At 38.4% G+C, this 21732-nt stretch overlaps 1 protein-coding gene across 10 annotated transcripts in view; it reads left to right on the forward strand.

Annotated features, from left to right (window-relative positions):
* Positions 1-21732, forward strand: part of ABI1 (abl interactor 1) — a 116080-nt gene that overhangs the window by 41207 nt on the left and 53141 nt on the right. For 9 of the 10 annotated variants that reach the window (XM_031042158.2, XM_006746002.3, XM_081820760.1 and 6 more), the window contains exon 2: positions 2752-2919. The exons of the other annotated variant lie outside the window; for it this stretch is intronic. In XM_031042158.2, coding sequence (XP_030898018.1) covers positions 2752-2919 — 168 coding nt within the window. The remainder of the gene's footprint in view (positions 1-2751; positions 2920-21732) is intronic. 10 annotated transcript variants of the gene reach the window in all.

Here is a 21732-nt window from a genome sequence, read left to right on the forward strand (position 1 = left end):
TTTTTTTTAAGATTTTATTTATTTATTTGAGAGAGAGAGAATGAGAGAGAGCACATGAGTGAGGTTAGGGTCAGAGGGAGAAGCAGACTCTGCTGAGCAGGGAGCCCGATGTGGGACTCGATCCAGGGACTCCAGGATCATGACCTGAGCCGAAGGCAGTCGCTTAACCAACTGAGCCAGCCAGGCGCCCCTAAAAAAATTTTTTTAATTTTTTTTAAAAGATTTTATTTATCCATTAGGACATGAATGAGGGGGAGGGGCCAAGGGAGGAGAAGCAGACTCCCTGTTGAGCCAGGAGCCCGATGTGGGGCTTGATACCAGGACCAGGAGATCATGACCTGAGCTGAATGATTAACTGACTGAGCCACCTAGGTGCCCCTAAATGTAATTATTTTTTAAAATGTTACGGTTTAGGGGTGCCTGGTGGCTCAGTCAGTTAAACATTCAACTCTTGCTTTCTGCTCAGATCATGACCTCAGGGTCCTGGGATTGAGCCCTCTGGTTGGGTTCTATGCACAGTCTGCTTTCCTTCTTCCTCTGCCCCCCTACCTCGTGCACTCTGAATCTCTCTCTAAAATAAATAAGTCTTAAAAAAATGTTTATTCTTCCTTCTTAAAAAATACAAGCATATATTTTCATATCTTTACCCATTTCTTAAATGGTAGCATTCCAGAAACGTTTTTTTCCCATCTTGTATTTTTCACCTTAGCAATATTCTGGAGATCACGGTGTAGTGGTAATAATGACATTCCTTATTTCAGCAGTATAGTACTCCATTGTTTAGAGAGCCCATAATTTATTCAGTCCTCTATTGATGATTATATGGGTTGTTTCCAGTTTTTTACTATCATAAATAGTGCTATCATGAATAACTGCATTATATATTTTTGCCAGTGATTCTTTGAGGTAGATTCCTAAAATGAGATTACTGGGACAGAAAATAAATTGGTATCTAGTTCTGCTGGTTATGACCAGCAATGTATCAGGGAGTCTTTTCTTTTTTAAAAGATATTTATTTATGTATTTTAGAGAGAGAAAGAGCGAGCAAGCACGTGTGAGAGGGGAGCGGGCGAGAATCCTCAAGCTGACTCCTCACTGAGTGTAGAGCCCAACAATCCCAGGACAAGAGTTGGTGGCTTAACCAATGAGCCACCCCAGGCGCCCCTGTGTTTCGTTTTTTTTTTCTTTTCTTTTTTTAAAGATTTTATTTATTCATTTGACAGACAGAGACCACAAGCAGGGGGAGGGGGCAGAAGGAGAGGAAGAAGCAGGCTCTCCGCGCTGAGCAGGGAGCCCGATGCAGGGCTCGATCTCAGGACCCTGGGATCATGACCTAAGCTGAAGGCAGACACTTAACCGACTGAGCCACCCAGGTGCCCCTGCGTTTTTTTTATAGTGAATGAGGTTGAATGTCTTTTCAAATGTTTAAAAATGGTTGTATTGCCTTTTTTGTGAACTGTTAGACCTCTATTTTTTTTATTGATTCTTGGTGTTTTTCATTTTTAGATTAGATATTAATGATATTTACCCTTTATTTGTGATCTACGTTGTTGCCCCCATCCCCCTACACAGAGTTGATTACTTGTCTTTGAACTTTGTCCTGAGCTTTGCTATGAACTTTGCTTCTTAACTTTTCTCACCACCTGACTCTGAGTTACGTACAGCACTTTGGGAAGAACATGTGGGTAAAGGTTTGGTTTATAAGATTCACAGTAGTTTTTGTGGAGATGAAAGATGGTTATAATGGATAACAGGGAGGTTGGAATTCTGATGTTGATTAATGTAAACAGAAATATAAGATGGATGGATTTAATCTATATGATTGTTGGTGGGTGTTGGGATTTTTTGTTAACATTTGTTAAGTAGAGCCTCTGGATGGTGAGCCAAGGTTCAACAAAAGACTGCAAGGGAAAGTGGAATAGAGAAGTTTATTACTCATGGGTCCTGGGGGTACACAGTATGATGTCTCCAGGGGACACAGGGAGAGTTCAGTACAGTATGTAGGCAGGAAGTAAGCAGCAGGACTTGGGTACATGCCTTTATTAGGGTCCTCAGGTGCAGTGCTCAGGGGTTCCCAGGCTAATTCTGGATTGGTCAGTTCAAATCAAAAACAGTAGGGTTTTGATAAGCTCCTAGGTGGTCTTATCTAAGGGGCACAAAAGGGGAAGGAGCTGGGAGACAGGAGAGATTGTTTATCACAGTGGGGTTTTGGGGAATCATATCTGGAACTTACATTTATTTGTGACCCTGAGGGCTGTTATCCAGGGCATGCACTTACGGTGGGAGGAGGTAGTGTCAATTGAAGACCCCTGCAGGACACTTAGCCACACAAAGTGGATGCTGAGGCAGCAGTATTACAGAGTCGTTTCCTATACTCTCAACAGTGGGTTAGGAGCTTGGGGCTGGCATAAGGTCCTAAAAATGTAATGTGATAAATTGGTGGTTTGAGGGTCTTTAGGTGACTCATAACCAACTGTAATGTATGCCTGTGATGACAGTCACTTGGTAGCTCCTTTGGTGGACCTCAGTGGATTGGCTACTCAACAGTGGGTCCCACCTAGCAGATAGGATTTCTGCCATGGCCTCACCAGGGTCCTGAGACTATCATCAGACTTATGTGATAAGTTTTTCGACTCAATTGGGTCTTTCCATTAAAAAATATAATTATAACTTTGCCTTTCTATAGAATATATGTTTAATGAATATTAACCTAAGTAAGTATTGGGGGTTTTTTTTTGTTCTTATTTTCAGGCTGCAGACAAGAGAAAAGCTTTAGAAGAGACCAAAGCCTACACAACCCAATCCCTAGCTAGTGTTGCTTATCAAATAAATGCATTGGCCAACAATGTACTCCAATTGCTGGATATCCAAGCCTCTCAGCTTCGGAGAATGGAGTCTTCTATCAATCATATCTCACAGGTAACAGTTTGTGAAAGGCTTTACATTCACATTTAATCAGCTGGCAGAATAGAAGCCGCATAGTCAAAGAAGTAGATTGCCTGGAAATATAGATTCTTTACTCACCTTAATGAGTGTAGTTATTTTAGGTTCAGCTTTGAGTTCAGTATACCTACTCTTTTTCTTCTTCTTTTTTTTTATTTTTTGTTTTTGTGGTAAAATACACATAACATAAAATTTACCATTTTAACCATTTTTTAGTGTATAGTTCATTGGCATTAAGTATATTCATATTGTTGTATAACCATTACAAGTTATCCTACTGTTAAAGCCTTTTTTTGAGGTAAAATAAATTGCACATAATTAAAGCATACAATTTTATAAATTTTGATACACATACTACCCTGGAGACCATCAACACATTCAAGATAATGAACACCCTCCACCCTCTAATTTTTTCATCCTTCTTTGTTATCCTACCTTTCTATCCCCTGTTCTCAGACTTTCTGTCACTGTGGATTAGTTTGTATTTTCTAGAATTTTATATAAATAGAATTATATAAAATATAATTAAATAATATAATTAAATGATATATAGTGTTTTTTTGTCTGACTTCTTTCAGCATAATTATTTTGAGATTCATCCATGTTGTGTGTAAAAAATTTTACTCCTTTTTTATTGCTGAGTACTACTCCATTGTTTCATATTTTGTTTATCCATTCACATATTGATGACCATCTGGATTGTTTTTGGGTTTTGCCTATTACAAATAAAGCTCCTATGAACATTTGTGTACAAGTCTTTATATGGCCATATGTTTTTATTTCTCTTGGGTAAATTAAATACTCTTGAGTGGAATGGTAGATAGTTTATATGGTAGATGTCTCTTTACCTTTATAACCAAATTTTTACCTGAATTATTTTCCAAAATGATTATACCATTTCCTCTTCCTACCAGCACTGTATGAAAGTTTAAGTTGCCTCACATCCCTACCAGCACTTGATATGGTCAGTCTTTTTAGTTTTAGTTATTCAGTTAAGTGTTTTAGCCATTCTGATACTTGGGATTTAGTTTCCGTTTCCTTGGTGATTATTAATGATGTTGAGCATCTTTTCATGTGGCTCTGTAGGTTTTAGTATTTTAAGGCTTGCTCATCTTTTGTCAGATTTATTCCAAAGTATATCATATTTTTATGCTTTGTAAATGGTATTTTTTATAACCTTAGATTGGTTGTTCATTTTTTGCTTGTATGTACAGAAATACAGTTGATATTTGTATACTTATTTTGTATCTTTGTTAAAGTCACTTAATAGTTACAGTAGCTGTTGTACAGATCTCATTGGATCTTCTACACAGATTATAAATACAGTTTTAGCTTTATTTCTTCACTTTCCTCTCCTCTCCTCCTCTCCTCCCCTCTTCTCCCTCCCCTCTCCCCTCCCCCTCTCCCATCCTTCCTCCTTTTCTTTCTTTTCCTTTTTTTTTCCCTTTGCCTTACTGCAGTAGTTTGATGCTTCAAGAAAATGTTGAATAGGAGTAGTGAAAGTGGACATTGTTGTCTTTTTATTTTAGTAAGAAAGCATTTAGTTATTATGTGTATTATAGGTTTTTCAGAAATATGCTTTATGAAATTGATATAGTTGCCTTCTAAAGGTGCAGTTTGCTGAGAGTTCTTACCAGGAGTGGATGATGGATTTTGCCAAATGCTTTTTCTGTGTCTGTTGAAATGATCTTTTTTTTTTTTTTTAAAATGTTAAACTAGCCTTGCCTTCCTGGGATAAACTCCATGTGACTGTGATGTATTCTCCATTTCATAGATTGTTAGACTTCATTTGCTAAAATTTTGTTAAGAACTTTTGCTTCTGTGCTCCTGAGAGTTACTGTAATGTCTTTGTCTGGTTTTGGTGTCACTATAATGCTGGCTTTACAAATATGTTGGACAGTATTCCCTCCTCTTCACTTCTATGGAAAAGTGTCTGTTGAATTGATACTTGCTTGCTACCTTTTAAATGTTTGGTAGAATTAACCAGTGAAGCCATCTGGGCCTGGAATTTTTCTTGGCAAGGAGGTTTTAACAATATATTTAATGTCTTTAGTAGATTCAGGGCTGTTCTCTTTATCTGTTTCTTCTTGAGTAAGCTTTGTATTTTTCCAAGAATTTGGCCATTTCACCTATGTTGTTATATTTATTTGCATAAGGGTATTAATAAAATTCCCTTATTCTTTTAATATTTGTAGAATCTGTAGTGATGTCACATGTCTCATTCTTGATATACTTAATTGGTGTCTTTTCTCTTTTAAAACTGATTAGTATGGCTAGTTTATCAGTTTTATTGATCTTCTAAAAAAGACCTCAGCTTTTGGTTTCATTAATTTTCTGTACTGTTTTTCTGTTTTCTGTTGTGTTGACTTTTATTTTGTAGTTATTTCTTCTCCTTTCCCTTTCCTTGGAATTAATTTAGTCTTATTTTATACTTCCTTAAAGTAAAAGCTGAGGTCTTTGAGAGCCTTTATCTTTTCTTACATAGGTGTTTTAGGTCTATAAATTTCCCTTGAAATAGTGTGTTATCTGTATCTCACATTTAGATAAGTTGTACTTTCATTTTCATTCAGCTTGAAATAATTTCTAATTCTCCTTTTTGGTTTCTTCTCTGGCCCAGTGGTTATTTGGAAATATTTCAAGATTTTCAAAGGATCTCTCTGCTATTGATTTCTAATTTAATTCTGTAGTAGTAAGAAAATAATACGACTTCTTTCAAATTTATTATAAATTGTTTTATAACCCAGAATATAATCTCTCTTGGTAAATGTTTTGTATGCACTTGAGAAGAATGTATATCTTGTAGCAGTTGGATGGAATGTTCTGTAAATCTCATCAGGTCAAGTTGGTTGATAATATTGTTCAATTCTTCTATATCCATGCTGATTTTCTGTCTTCTTGTTTTTATTAATTGTTGAGGAAGGTATGTTGTAATCTCTGACTCTAGTTTTTTACATATTTTATTTCTCTTTGAATTTTTATCATTTTTAATGTATTTTGGAGCTATGTTATTAACATAATACTGTAAATGCTTAGGTTTGTAATGTACAGTTGGTGGATTTATCATTATGAAAAGACTTTTTTTTTAATCATTGGTAAACCTAGGTTTGACTAGCTAGGCAGATGTAGTTTGTCCAGGCACTGGGGAGATGGAATGAGTTCCTGCAGTAGAGGTGCTAACTGTGTCAGTGCTCTGAGTTCTCACACTTTCTGTTCTCAGGCGCACTTAGCATCTTAAATTATTGAGAATGCAAGGGTTTTGGTTTGTATGGGTAGATCTTTCAGTATTTATCGTATCAGAAATTAAAACTGATGAATCTTAAAGTATTTAACTTATCTAACAATAAACACACCCATTACATGTTAATACAAATAACATTTTAATGAAAAATAACTCTTACCCAAAACAAAAAAATGTGTGAGAAGAATGGCATTGTTTTTACATTTCTGCAAATCTTTTTAATGTTTTGTTTAATAGAAGGTAACTGGATTCTCATACCTGTTTTTGCATTTAATCTGTTGTGATTTGTTGTTTTGGTTGAAATATATGAAGAAAGTCTGGCTTCATACAGATATATAGTTAGAAAAGGCAGGATGTTGGGGACCCTGGGAGTCTTGGACTATAGTTGGAGAACCACTGCATTATGGGGTTATTACGGTTTAGTCTGTGATATGTATTCTCAGTGTCATATACTGGTCATCACGCTTCCATTTAGAAAAAAATCTCCCAAATTTGTAATATAACTCCACCTATAGTTTTTTCTGGCTCTTTGTTGTACAGTTCTTTGTCTATCCCTTACTGACTTCAGTGTTATTTTTGGTGAACTTATCCATGATATCATAGGACTTCTGTTGATCCCTAATGGTCTGTTGGTATTTATTTTAGATTTCCTCAACCAGTTTCTTAAAGACATTTCATGAGTTTTAAGATTAAGCATGCTTCTCTTCTTTGGCACTTGTTATCAGCTGAATTGTGTTCCCCCAGAATTCATATGTTGAAGTCCTAATTTCTAGTACCTCAGAATGTGAGGTACTAGATAGGGTTTTTAAAGAGGTAATTATTGAACAATATTATCAGTCAACTTGACCTGATGAGATTTACAGAACATTCCATCCAACTGCAACAAAATATACATTCTTCTCAAGTGCAGACAAAACATTTACCAAGAGAGACTATATTCTGGGTTATAAAACAATTTATAATAAATTGGAGATAGGGTTTTTAAAGAGGTAATTAAGTTAGAATGGGGTCACTGGATGGGCCCTTATCCGCTATGATTGGTGTCTTTATTTATTTATTTATTTATTTTTACGATTTTACATATTTATTTGAGAGTGTGAGTGAGGGGGAAGAGGGGTAGAGGGAGAGAGAATCCGAAGCAGACTGCGCTGAGTGGGGAGCCCAACGCGGGGCTTGTTCCCGAGACCATGAGATCACAACCTGAGCAGAAACCAAGAGTTGAACGCTCAACCGACTGAGCCACCCAGACGCCCCTGATTGGTGTCCTTATAAGAGGAGAAGATTAGGGCATAGACACAGAAGAAAGACCAATGTGAAGACACAGAGAGAAGAGGGCCTTTTACAAGCCAAGGACAGAGTCTCTTAGAACCCTGCTGACATGTTGATCTTAGATTTCTAGCCTCCAGAATCATGAGAAAAGTAATTTCTGTTGTTTAAACCTTCCAGTCTGTAGAACTTTGTTATGGCAGCCTGTTGTGATGGTCTTGGCCAAGAATGCCTTAGTCTCTTACCCAGGCCTGTATTTGCTCATAGCAAGCCCCACAGACTTTCCCCCTACTGCCATTGGGGCCCATTGTTTTGGCTTGACTAGCTCTCATGGTTCTTAATGATTCAAGACCACCTCCTAAAACCAATAGGGAACTTTAAAAAACAAGATTTATTATTTACAGGTCTTGAAGAGTAAATGGCACTCTGCAGGGCCACATAAGGGCTATACATCAAGGTTGCAGGTAGAGAGAGAGGGAGGGAGCATGAGCCTGGTGTAGGGTCTGAGGGTGGGGTGTGCTAGGGTTTTGTGGGTTCAGTCTGTTGGTGAATTTAAAGTGTAAAAGTGGGAATTAGGGTGCAGAAGGAAAAAGTGGAGTCACTCAAACAGTTAGTTACCTAGGTTACTGAAAGCTTACTGAAAGCTTTCTTAAAGGAGAACTTCATGGATAGGGGTAACCTAGTTTCTTACCTAGTTGTTTTGCTAGTAGCTATGCAGTATAGCTAGTAATATGTTTATTTGAGATGGATATGTTTGGAATGGATGCCTCACCAATCAAAAACTTAATGCCACACACTTACAGTATATAGCTCTAGCAAACTCATCCAGTACTGGTGTGTCATCTTTAGCACTATCACCTCTATACTTTTTGTTAGCTATAATGAATTATAAACTGTTCATCAGAACTTGAACTAATAGGTGGAAAGATACAATGCAGATTGTTGAGTGTCATTTAAAATGAGAAGGCATGAAAGTAAAAGAGTAAAAAATAAATAAAAAATAAATGAGAAAGCATGATATGTTGAGTTAACACCCAGTGGCTGGGAGCATTCAGTAATACTCATTTGATTGGCTGATTTACCATGAAAAATTATATTAACTGCCCTATTTAGAATTCTAATAGATTTATATATGCATCTGACATTTCTAAGATGAACCACATGGTACGAGGCTGAGTAATGGTCCCCAAAGGTATCCAAGTCTTAATCCCTGGAAATACATTACTTTATATGACAGAGAGGACTTTGAGGATGTAAATTAAAGATCTTGAGCTGGGGAGATTATCCTGGATTAGCCAGGTATGCTATAAATGTAATCACAAATGTCCTTAGGGAGGGAGAGGGGTGCCTGCGTGGCTCAGTTGGTTGGGCGCCTGAATCTTGATTTCAGCTTGGGTCATGATCTCGCCCATGAGATCAAGCTTCCATTGAGCTCTGCACTTGGGATTCTCTTTCTCCCTCTCCCTCTGACACCGCCCTCCCATCCCCACAACGCTTGGGCCCACCCTCTCTCTTTAAAAAAAAAAAAAAAAAAGACAGAAGATAATTTGACACAGAGGAGCAGAAATCAAAATGGTTATATAAGAACAGAGATTATTAGAATGATATGGTGACAAGCCCAGGAATGCCAGAAGCTGGAAGAAGCAAGGAAAAATGTTCTCCCTTGAGACATTCCAAGGGAGCGTGGCCCTTTTGACACTTTGATTTAGTTCTATAAAATTCAGTTTGGATTTCTGGCCTCTAGAACTGTAATCGAATAAATTTCTGTTGTTGGGGCTCCTGGGTGGCTCAGTCGTTAAGCGTCTGCCTTCGGTTCAGGTCATGATTCCAGCGTCCTGGGATCGAGCCCTGCATCGGGCTCCCTGCTCCGTGGGAAGCCTGCTTCTCCCTCTCCCACTCCCCCTGCTTATGTTCCCTCTCTCCCTGTCAAATAAATAAATAAAACCTTAAAAAAAAATAAATTTCTGTTGTTTTAAGCCACTAAGTTTGTAGTAGTTTGTTACAGCAGCATTAGAAAACTAATACATGTGATACAACAAATCAGTTGTAAGTGTGGTATGACTTTATATTTGTGTAAATCTTTGGTAGATTGGTACTTGTCATCTTCGTGATATGGATTAAAATTGTGTCTCTTAGGGGCACCTGGGTGGCTCAGTCATTAAGCATCTTGCCTTCGGCTCAGGTCATGATCCCAGGGTCCTGGGATCGAGTCCTGCATCAGGCTCTCTGCTAGGCGGGGAACCTGCCTCTGCCTCTGCTTCTCTCTCTCTCATGAATAAATAAATAAAACATTAAAAAAAAATTGTGTATCTTAAAATCATGAGGAAAACATGAGAAATTCCTCAAGCTTCCTGCCAAAGTTCTGTTATGAAATAGTATTTTTTATCTTCACCTTTGTTATTTTAAGACTGATATACAATCTAACCAGTTGCTAACTTTCTTCCATTTTTCTTGTACATATTAAGATGCAACAATCAGATGTTTTAGGGCAAATTTCTTCACCTCCTTTTCGGAGGGAGGACACCTTTTATTAATTGAAATTAATGAGGCATTCTTCCTTTAATAATAGTTATTAACAAGATAGATTTATAGAGGAACAAGCTATAGTAACATGGCGCAGAACATATAAATGTTTATCTGTAGGAGTTGAGGGACTAAACCTTGTCTTGGCACTAGACTTTGTCTTACTGTTATGTAAAATAAAATTCTTTTAATTACTGTGTGGATAAACATTTGTTTCAAAATTAGTTATTCTGCCAGGGACTCTTATAGCACCTAGCACAGTGCCTGGTACTTAATATGTGCTTCCATGTGAGTTGAAGGAATTTTTGGATTTAGTATGTTTTAGACATTATATGAAAAATTTGAAGTTAAATAAAACTAGTCTAAAGTATAACAAAGATTTCTGGTATACCTTTGGTCCTCTACTTCCCATTATATTCCATATATATATATATATATATATATATGTATCATGATTTGTAATATCATTCAATTTGTAACATATAACTTGTATCATTAATATGTGTGTGTATGTATTTTACTATAAATTCAGGTTTTTTTTTTTCCTAAGAAAATATATTAACCGGGCGCCTGGGTGGCTCAGTTGGTTAAGTGACTGCCTTCAGCTCAGGTCATGATCCTGGAGTCCCTGGATCGAGTCCCGCATCGGGCTCCCTGCTCGGCAGGGAGCCTGCTTCTCCCTCTGACCCTCCCCCCTCTCATGTGCTCTCTGTCTCTCTCATTCTCTCTGTCTCAAGTAAATAAATAAAATCTTTAAAAAAAAAAAAAAAAGAAAATATATTTACCTTGTCTCTCAAGACTGTTAATTGTTGGTATGACACTAGAGCTTCATGCCATCAGATGACTTCTATGAATTTGAATGTTTATTTGAATAAATAATTTAGTGCAGGGATCAGTAAATGGTGATCCATGTGGGCTAAATTCAGTCCTCCTCTCATTTTTGAAAAATAAAGTTTTATTGGAACATAGCAGCATTTTTTTGTTTACATGTTGCTATGGCTGTTTTCACTTCGGCAGTAACATGGTTGAGTAGTTATGACAGACACCATATGGCCTGTAAAGCCTAAAATATTTACACTCTGGCTCTTTTGAGAAAAAGTTTGCTGATCCTTCATGTAGTGTTATACAAACTTCTGTTTCAAAAAAATTTAAAAAGTTTTGTGGGATTTGATACCACTTTCTCCAACTACTTATAATAACTTTTTTTTTTTTAAGATAATTTTTCTGGAGGTTGATTTGCTGAGCCAGAAATTGTACAGAATGGGGCTTGCATGATGTGGATTGCATGATGATACAAATTCTACAAGTTTTATGGCCTCATTCCTTCTATATCTCAATGTAGAGAAGTTAGCTTGTATAAGAAATGATGGAGGAAGCTCCTTTAGAGGTTTAGTATTCTGGCATCACTTGGTATATTGCAGTGCTGTTCTGACATTAACCACCCAGAGTCAATGACTGCTCCCATTTCGGATGCCAGTGGCAAGTTGGATCCCCATTCTACCCACACTTTTGACCAACTGGTCACAGATCTTGAGTGGGGTAGGGGGTGGTGGGGGGTGTCTTACAACCCCCCTGAGGTGTGATAATTTATTAGAATGACTCAGAATTCAGGAAGATACTATTCTTATGGTACTACAGTTTTATTTTAAAGCAGACACATTGGGACCAGCCAAATGAAGAGACGCAGGGGAAAACCGTAGAGCTTCTGTACTCTCCTCCTGGGGAATCAGGGCACATCACCCTCCCGGCACATCAGTGTGTTGTTCATCAACCAGGTAGCTCTACTGAGCTTTGGTGTCCAGAGTTTGTTTCACATGTAGGCATGATTGATTGAATCATTGGCCATGTGACTGAACTCCATCCCCGACCCTCCTTCCCTACTCAGAAGCGAAGCTGGGCTGACTCAGAGCCTCAGCACTAGTCACATGGTTGGTCTTTCTGGTGACCAGCCCCCATCCTGAGCCATCTTGTTAGCATAAACAAAGATACCCCTATCATTGGGGAAATTCCAGGGATTATAAACTCCCTCCCAGGAACAGGGACAAAGGCCAGTCAAATTCTTTATTATATAATAGCTATCAAATTTGAGGGTTTATGGCCCAAAATAAGTTAGTAAGAACCAAGAGTTAATAATGTATTTGTTTCATGGTTGAATCTGTGATTTAATTCTGTTCATATTGAAGTTTATATAAAACTCATGTTGGAGGGTTGCTCTGTCAGTTTGTTTTATAAACAGTTTTTACTGCCCTAGAACACTAGATCAAAAGATGTAGTTTATAAGATGTTTCTTAAAACTACTTTTCATGTACTGATACTTAAAGTGTAGAAGTAGATTTCTCAAATTGGTAATTCTATAGAAGAATATTTAGCATTTTAGATAACTGAAATTTCCTATTTTAATCATATAATAGAAGATTTTCTAATATATGTGCCTTCTTTTATGTATATGGGTAGACCATAGGTAATCCCACTCCTTCCTGCCCCCCATGACAGAATTTGCAGGTTTTCTATGCATAAAAGAATCTCTGAGAACTGCAGACTTGGGTGAATAACCTCAAAACATGTTTTCTTCTCCTGGCTTTCACTTTTTAGGGTAGATTTGATTGGGGTTGGCAGTAATAATTTTGTTTTGGAAAAGATGGGTATCAAATCTTTGAATTTTCAATATTCCCCTTTCCTTCCTTTCTGCATCTACGTTTAGCACTACAACAACACCAGAATGGTCTTATTTATAGACTATTTATGGCTAGGTGTAGTTCCAGGACAAATACTGTTTTTTTACCCCTCACAATTGTTTCTGGTTTGTGAAGAAAGAAAAGGAAGGTAAATCTAGTGTTCATGTATATTATAAGTTGGCAGAATCTCAAGTAAGGTTTTCTAAGATTTTTAAAAAATTTTTAAATGATAGTTGATGGTAGTATTTTTTTTAAAGGTTTTATTTATTCATTTGAGACACAGAGAAAGAGAGAGAGCTCGAGCAGGGGGAGAGGCAGAAGGAGAGGGAGAAGCAGGCTCCCTGCCGAGCCTGACAGGAACTTGGGATCATGACATGAGCCGAAGGCGGATGCTCAACCATCTAAGCCACCCAGGCGCCCCAGTATTTTTGTTTTTAAAATGTTGTTACTGGCCGATAAACTCAGTAACAATACTTTTTCTTCTTCCCTTTTTCTTCCATTTTGTCTGTCTTTTTTTTTTGTCTTTCATTCTGTCTTTTTTCTTCTTTTTAATTTACTGATCTATGAAATTCACACACTAACGTAAGCCTTTCCATATTCTAGTCACCTTCTAACACATGCATACACACCAACCCACCATCTACTTCTGAATGAAGATTGAAAGAGACTTGTGCCATCAACCTTAGAGGACTGGAAAAATTATTTTTAGGCTATTGAGAATAAAGGCAAAGCTGTGTATTTAGTTTCTATTCTAGAGCTCCCAATTTTGCAGTAAAAGTTTGCCAGTATCATAGGCTGGCCCTGAACTATGCACGTGTGGAATGAAATGCAAGCAACCTAGCCAAGGGTGAAAGAACTGAAACAGAAGTTTCAGCTGCTGTCCATTTTAGAGGAGACCGTTTGGAGTTCAAGTCGAGCTAAGTTTATTAGCAGTACTTTTCAGAGGACTATAACAGGATTTTGAGTTTCTGCAAGGTATCAGTTACCATGTACAGGATAGCTATCATTATTGGACCTATGAAGAAATGGGAAATATGACCAGAACTCAAGATAAAAGGCAGTCAGTAGAGCTCAACTCTTACGAGTGTTGGACAAATAACTGTTTCATTATTTGAGCAGCTCTGAATTCAGGGACTTAAAACTTTTTATAGTTAAAGGGAATTTCAAGGGACTGATTCTAGTTTCATTCTGCAGTATTTTTTCTCATGTGTTCTAAGGTCTGACCTACAGTTTGATAGTCTCTTGCCCTGTAAGATTAGGTCTCCATTAATAATTGCCAGCATTCGGGGCGCCTGGGTGGCTCAGTTGGTTAAGCGACTGCCTTCGGCTCAGGTCATGATCCTGGAGTCCCGGGATCGAGTCCCACATCAGGCTCCCTGCTCAGCAGGGCATCTGCTTCTCCCTCTGACCGTCCTCCCTCTCATGCTCTCTGTCTCTCATTCTCTCTGTCTCAAATAAATAAATAAAATCTTAAAAAAAAAAATAATTGCCAGAATTCTAAGAACTGGCCTACAAGGGAAGCTGTAATCTGTGATGGTGCCATTGTAATTACTGACTTTAAGAATTTGATTCGTGGATTACAATAAAGAATTAGAAAGCTTTTGCCACTTTCTGCTGCCTCAACTAACTCTTGACACTTGCAGCTGGTGACTGGGTATTGGAATTTGGAGTCCAATCTCGCCTCCACTGCAGTTGCTTCTCAACATTCAAAGAATTAGAGAATGGATACTGGAGCACCACTTTGAAAAAAATCTCATATCTCAACTTGTTTGCCAATAGAGAGTAATGTAAAGGGGTAGTAAGAGATCTCCATCTCACTTTTAATTTCTGTATCCCATGAAAGTGTTGTCATTGACAGGTCTGAAATTACATCCAGAAGCCCATCTGTGAGAACAAATGAACAATGTTGGTTTTGGCTTTTTAGCTTCTGTAGAGCAAGAAGTTACTCTTGGGATGGGGTGGAAAGGGTAGAATGAAAATTGAGTGAACTAGTCTTACAGCATACATTGATGTTATCTGCACTCCCCTGGTACTTTAAACACATACCAGTTGCTGCATTTACTGTTGGAATTATGTTTTCAGTGTAGTTGGGGAGCTTTTGAAAGGTAGCAGATTGTATTATACATTCAGTTTTTAAAATTCTAGAACCGAGCACTAAACCTGTCATTGAGCAAGCCTTTAGTGAATGTTTGTTAAAAAGTTTCACTTGGGAGGAGTTGGTATGTGTACTACTATTAAATACAGTGCATGGAAGTATTTAATAAACATTTTAATTAGAGTAAAAAATCCTGTGGGCATATGGTTTGGGTGGCAGTCTGTGCATTTATTTTGTGACATGGAGTGCAAATGCATTCCAGTCTGAGGTAACGGCATCAGACACTGACACAGATGTCTTACTCAGGGTGACAAGGATGTGCAGTGGAATGTTTGGAATGGGGCATGTACCTGGAGGTCAGCTTGGAAAAATAAATCTGAAGTTCTAAATTATACTTCATTTCCCTTTGATTTGGTTTCATTGATGAGGCTGAATAATGGCTTGTGTTATATTAGGAGCATAGATAGTATCCTCTTGCTCTTTTGCTTCTCATATCTTAGTGCTAGAACTGTACAGCTCCTGAATTGAGCAACATGCTTAGCAGAAAAAGAGTTACCAGTCTTCCTGAGCTGTTGTCAGATGGCTGACTGATGTGATTAAGCCCCTGAAGCAAAAGGGAGGCGTGTTTTTTGGAAATTGGAGACTCTCTTTGCTTTCACGATAAACAGCAGGCTTATCCTGACTCTGTTCAGTATGCTTTTTGGAGAAAAGAATCATCTAAGCCCATCTTATGCCTCAGATAGTCTGTGGTGTTGAGGAAGCAATCCTCCAGTCTCTTCCCTATTTATCACACAGTTCGGTCTCAATCACTTTTTCGTTCTGTCCTATTAACAGGGGACTGTTTTCTTCTCACTTAGAGTAAGGACTGCCTTTTTTCCGAAAGAGACTTTAGAACCCCTCCTTCTTCTAGCTTGATTCTATATAGCTAGTTTGGGAGTCTCCTTCCAGATCTTAAGTTCTTATGGTTGTCTGTAAGCCGTTCACCAGGCTACAGCTCAAACCTCCTAATTGGTTTCTGAGTCTTCACGGTAGCCTTATCTTGTTTCAGATCCTGGAAATGGGTTTTCACTTCTTGTAGTTTCAACTTTAGATCCCACAGCATGGCATAAAAGGTTCTTCAATCTGGTCTTTTCCAGCTCTCAACGCATTCCTGCCGTATTCAACTTCTTGAGGTGTTCCAAACATAGCATGTAAATTTGTGCCTCTTTGCTTTTCCATAATCTGTTTGTCTTATTGGAATTAACTTTGTCGTGTCTCTCTTCTGCTTAACAAGCACCATCTGAAGTCTTCACTGATTAGCTCCGGGTAGACTTATTGCCTCTTTGTGCTATGCCATCTAACTTGTTCCTACTTTTGTCAGTGACTTCAGGTATAGATGTCTGTCTCCCCTTTGTCACTCTTGAAAGAGCATGTTTAATTCATCTCTGCTCCTCAGTGCATAGTAACTGGAACTTAAGAAGTGGTTTGAGGGGTGCCTGGCTGGCTCAGTCAGTAGAGCATGTGACTTTTGATCTTGGGGTTGTGAGTTCGAGCCCCACATTAGGCGTAGAGATTACTTAAAAAAATTAAAAGAAGTGATTTGAGAAAAAAAAAAGTGATTTCAAAAGTGATAAAGCCATGTGGTGTGGTGTGCTTTGGAGTCATAAAGACCTGGGTTTGAATCTTAATTCTGCCACTGTATAATGTGTTCAGATTACCTAACTTCTTTGAGTTTAGTTTTCTCATTATTCATATTGGGACAGTTGTGCTGACTTTACAGATTAAATAAAGAATTGTACATAAAGCATTTAGCCTAACACTTGTAAATAAAATGTTGGTATTATTAGTCATCATATCTATCATCCGTTTTTTCTCTTATATGCAACTACTCTTGTACTCCCCCTTCTAATCAACATGCAAGCATGTTTGTTTTTTTCCCATTGTAAAAAAGCTTTCCTTACCATACACCCTCAAGATACTATCTTTTCTCTTGACAGTTCCTAGCATGTATGTGTCTCAGTCCACTGTGATTTGATTTTTTGTCTCTGTCACTTTTGCAATGAGCAGCAGTATCTTTGTTCTAAATCTAATAGCATATTTCATTTAAACCTCATCCCTGTTGCTTTTATTTTTAGCACATAACAAATTTGTAATTATGTTTATTTGTATATTTACTTATAAATGCTCCTATTATAGGTAAGTATAATGATGACAGGAAACTTATCTATTTTGTGCATCAGTGTATCCCTAGTGTCTCCCATAGGGCTGGCAAGGATTGGATCTTCAAATCTTTGAATTATCACTGTGGCACTTCTGAAAATGTATAGTCCTTTGCAAGTAGGGTGGAGGTGTCAATGTTGTTTTTAGAAAGTTCTCCATTTCAGGGTGCCTGACTGGCTCAGTTGGTAGAGCATGTGACTCTTGATCTCGGGGTTGTAAGTTTGAGCCCCATGTTAGGTGTAGAGATTATTTAAAAATAAAATCTTAAAAACAATAGTTCTCCATTTCAGAGCAACACAAATATACCCTAGTGTAAATTTTGAATTATCAGTGCTTTGGTTCAGAATCGTAAATAAATTATTATTATTATTATTATTTTAAGATTTTATTTATTTAACAGAGAGCACAAGAAGGAGGAGTGGCGGGCAGAGGGAGAAGCAGACTCCCCACTGAGCAGGTAGCCCAATGCAGGGCTCGATACTAGGACCCTGGGATCACAACCTGAGCTGAAGGCAGACGCTTAACCATCTGAGCCACCCAGACGTCCCTATTATTACTTTTAAATTTTATTTATTTATATATAGAGAGAATGAGCACGAGCCGGGGGAGGGGCAGAGGGAGAGAGAGAGAGAGAGCATCTCAAGCAGACTCTGCGCTTTAGTGCAGAGCCCAGCGTGGAACTTGATCTCATGACCCCGAGATCATGACTTGAGCCAAAATCAGGAGTCAGTCGCTTAACCTACTGAGCCACCCAGGCGCCCCTTAAATAAATTATGTAATGCAGTCACTAACAATGTTTTTGTCTTCCTGTTGTCTGGAAAAGTCAAAGTGTGGAGAATTACCAAGGGGGAAAAAAAAAGGCTGAAGTGACTTAGAACTTGTAATTAGGGATTAGTGTTTGCACTCTTCTCCATACTCCTACTCTGTCTTGCAGTTCTTGAGAAGTGACCAGGCAAGAGCTATTCAACCAAGAAATGAGAGTTTACTTCTACCATTAAAAAAAAAAAAATCTGTGTTACTTTTAATAAAACCCACATCCATCTCTGTCAGATGATACCATGTCAATTCCTTAAACTCTCCCTTCAGGATAAAGCCTAGTTTGTTAGTATGGTATTGATGCAAGCATGATCTTGCCTCTCCTTTCCTCTCTAGCTTCATTCCTTTCCTTTCTTGCCTCTTACTTTGTGCTTCAGACATCCTAATTGATTTAGTCTTGCAGCAATATACCTTTATAGTGGCTAGTCCCTTTGCTTGGAATGTCTGTCTCCCCTACTTCCTCTGCTAACTCCTGCTTATTCATTAAGCTTCAGGTTAATTGTTTCTGCTCAGGGAAACCCCCCTTTTTTTTTTTTTTTGGTTCCAGAAGGCTAGGTTTGATCTTTCCTAATACCTCTGCGCATAGTTCTACATGACAGATAACTTCTGTTTGATCTTCCTAATCTACTCTTGTCCTGCCTTGGTCTTTGCTCTGGGAGGCTTACCTGTATGGATTATGGGCATCTGTGACTTCGGGCTTCGGAGTGGGTGCAGCCAGTGTGGAACAAAGGAAGATAGGAAGTAGTAAGGAAGGTAAGCTCAGAATATTTACTTCCCTGGTTTGTTCCCTGTGGGTTGGCTGTGTCCCAAGACAAATCATTACTCCCTCCAAGGTAGCCTTCTCTAAGTCACTTTCTCTTCCAAATTCTGGTTATCTCTCCTGCCCCTTATCCTTTTGGATTTAGGGGTACAGCTCCTGCTGCTTCTAGTTCCTGTACCTTTTGTTGCGTTCCCCTATCCCTCATGATTCCTTGTGTTTAGTTCCTTTGTATGTAAATTCTTTTTGAATTATTCTAATTGGATTATTTAATCAGATTCTGATTGGAGGTCTAATATAACCCAGCATATATATATATATATATATATATATATTTTAAAGATTTATTTATTTGACAGAGAGAGACACAGCGAGAGAGGGAACACAAGCAGGGGGAGTGGGAGAGGAGAAGTAGGCTTCCCGCGGAGCAGGGAGCCCGATGCAGGGCTCGATCTCAGGACCCTGGGATCATGACCTGAGCCGAAGGCAGAGGCTTAACGACTGAGCCACCCAGGCGCCCCCCAGCATATATTATTTTGATAATGTTTTCTTTTCAGTAGTTGCCTGTTTCTGCCTTTGCCTTTACTTAGGTAAATAGGCTCAGCTCATGTAGTTCTGAAGTACCCTATTTCCTCTTTAGACAACACATTGCTACTTTTGTTTATATTACATATTGAGCTTCTGTGTATAAGGTGACTTGAAGTTAGCAATGAACAATAAAAAAGGTTTGAAAAATCCGCATTTAAGGATCTTTAAAGGCTTGGCACCTGCCTTTTTTCTTCCCCAGCCTCATCCCTTACTACTAGCCCTTCATGGACTTTTAAGTTCCAGGGCTACCAAATGCTCTCTGCCATGTCAGTGTCCTGGCATGCATTGTTACAGACGTGTTTCACCTAACCAACTCCCACTCATCCTTGAGGTCTTACTTTAGATACTCTTTTTTTTTTTTTTTAAAGTTTGTTGCCTAGGACACACAGCATTTATTTTTTTATTTTTTTTTAAAGATTGTTTATTTATTTATTTGACAGAGAGATAGAATAAGTAGGCAGAGGGACAGGCAGAGGGAGAGGGAGAAGCAGGCCCCCCGCCGAGCAGGGAGCCTGATGTGGGACTCGATCCCAGGACCCCGAGATCATGACCTGAGCCGAAGGCAGACGCTCAACCGACTGAGCCACCCAGGCACCCTACTCTAGATATTCTTAAAGGGTGGTTTTTCTCTAATGCCCTTTCTGTCCTGCCTCCACCTGCACATACATTATTCGAGTTCTCTGTTAACTATTTGTATAGCATCCTATACTTCCCTTCGTAGCATTTATCATTAGAATTATATAGTTATTTGTCCTGTTACTCAGTTTCTGCCTTCCATAGGGGTCTGTGATGATCCTAGCATGTATGTATCCATTTATACAAAAGGAAATTAGACTGGAAGGTCATAGAATTTCTTTAGAGTATGATGAAGAGAATTTAGGGCCATTAGAATTTGTCAGTTTGGTATGTGGTTATCCCCTTTTTAAGTTTCATTGATGAAAAAAAATCAGTATATCCTCTTTTTAGAGGAATATTACTTGGTTCTGTTCCTTCATAAATTAATGGAACACTCATCACTAAATACCTCTGAATCAGTGAACTAAAAAAAAAAAAAAATCCTATTCTCATTTTTATGACTGAGCAATAAAGATTACTTAAAACATTTGTGGGGGGTGGGTGGCACCTGCCTGGCTCAGTAGGTAGAGCGTGAAACTCTTGATCTTGGGGTCGTGAGTTTGAGTCCCATGTTGGGGGATAGAGTTTATTTAAAAAAATTTTTTTAAAAATTAAAAAATTGGGAAGAATTTTCAATTTACAGAAAAGTTGCAAGTACAGAACAAAGAACTTTTTGTTTTGAACTGTTTGAGAAAAACTTGCTGGTATGCTGGCCTATCACCCCTGAATACTTTGGTGTGTATTTTCTAGACACAAGTATATTCTACAGCATAACCACAATGCAGTCATCAAAATCAGGTGATTAACACTGATGCATGCTACCATCTAATCCTCGAATTACATTTAAATTTTCCAGTTCCAATAGCTTTGTAAGAAAACGATCCAGTTCAGAAGCACTTATGTCTCTTTAGTCTTCTTCAATCTGGAATAGTTCCTCAGTCCTCCTTTGCTTTCCCTGGCCTTGATACTCTTGAAAATTATGGGCCAGCTCATTTGTAGAATGTGTCAATTATGGGCATCTTTAATATTTTCTCATGATTGGATTCAAGTGATAAATTAGAGATACTATTTGGATGCAGTAGCTTCCTATTTAAAAACCACTCCCATTGTCTTAATTTTTTAAAAAGATTTTATTTATTTATTTGAGAGAGAGAGCGAGAGAGGGGGGAGAGGGGAAAGCAGACTCCCCGCTTAGCAGGAGAGCCCATCATGGGGCTTGATCCCAGATTCCTGAGATCATGACCTGAGCTGAAGGCGGGCACTTAACTGACTGAGCCACCCAGGTGCCCTGTGTCTTAATTATTTCAAGAAACTTTTTTGTTTACATTTTAAGTCTTATTCTAAGTTTTTATTTTATTTTATTTTATTTTTAAAGATTTTATTTATTTGAGAGAGAGAATGAGAGAGAGAGAGAGAGCATGAGGGGGGGAAGGGTCAGAGGGAGAAGCAGACTCCTCGCTGAGCAAGGAGCCCGATGTGGGACTCGATCCCAGGACTCCCAGGACTCCTGAGCCGAAGGCAGTTGCTTAACCAACTGAGCCACCCAGGAGCCCTTATTCTAAGTTTTTAGAGTTTTGGGGCTTGTAAATCCATAGTAATCTTCAAAGATAGAGGAAACTTACAAAGAACCTGGCATGTACATCAAACAACATCCCTAAAAATATTTTGTAAGAGACCAACAAAACTTATTGTCATAGGAATTTGTATTTCAACTAATCAGGAATAATTTGTTTTGCTATATTTTGTCATTAAGATCACATTGTAGGGGCGCCTGGGTGGCTCAGTTGGTTAAGCGACTGCCTTCAGCTCAGGTCGTGATCTCAGGGTCCTGGGATCAAGCCCCGCATCGGGTTCCCTGCTCGGCGGGAAGCCTGCTTCTCCCTCTGACCCTCCCCCTGCTTGTGTTCCTTCTCTGGCTGTCTCTCTCTCGCTCTGTCAATTAACTAAATAAATAAAATCTTTTTAAAGATTTTATTTATTTATTTGAGAGAGAGAATGAGAGAGAGAGCACATGAGA

This window comes from Leptonychotes weddellii, chromosome 5 (genome assembly GCF_054177405.1).
Source record: "Leptonychotes weddellii isolate Sample4059 chromosome 5, ASM5417740v2, whole genome shotgun sequence".
NCBI lineage: Eukaryota > Metazoa > Chordata > Mammalia > Carnivora > Phocidae > Leptonychotes > Leptonychotes weddellii.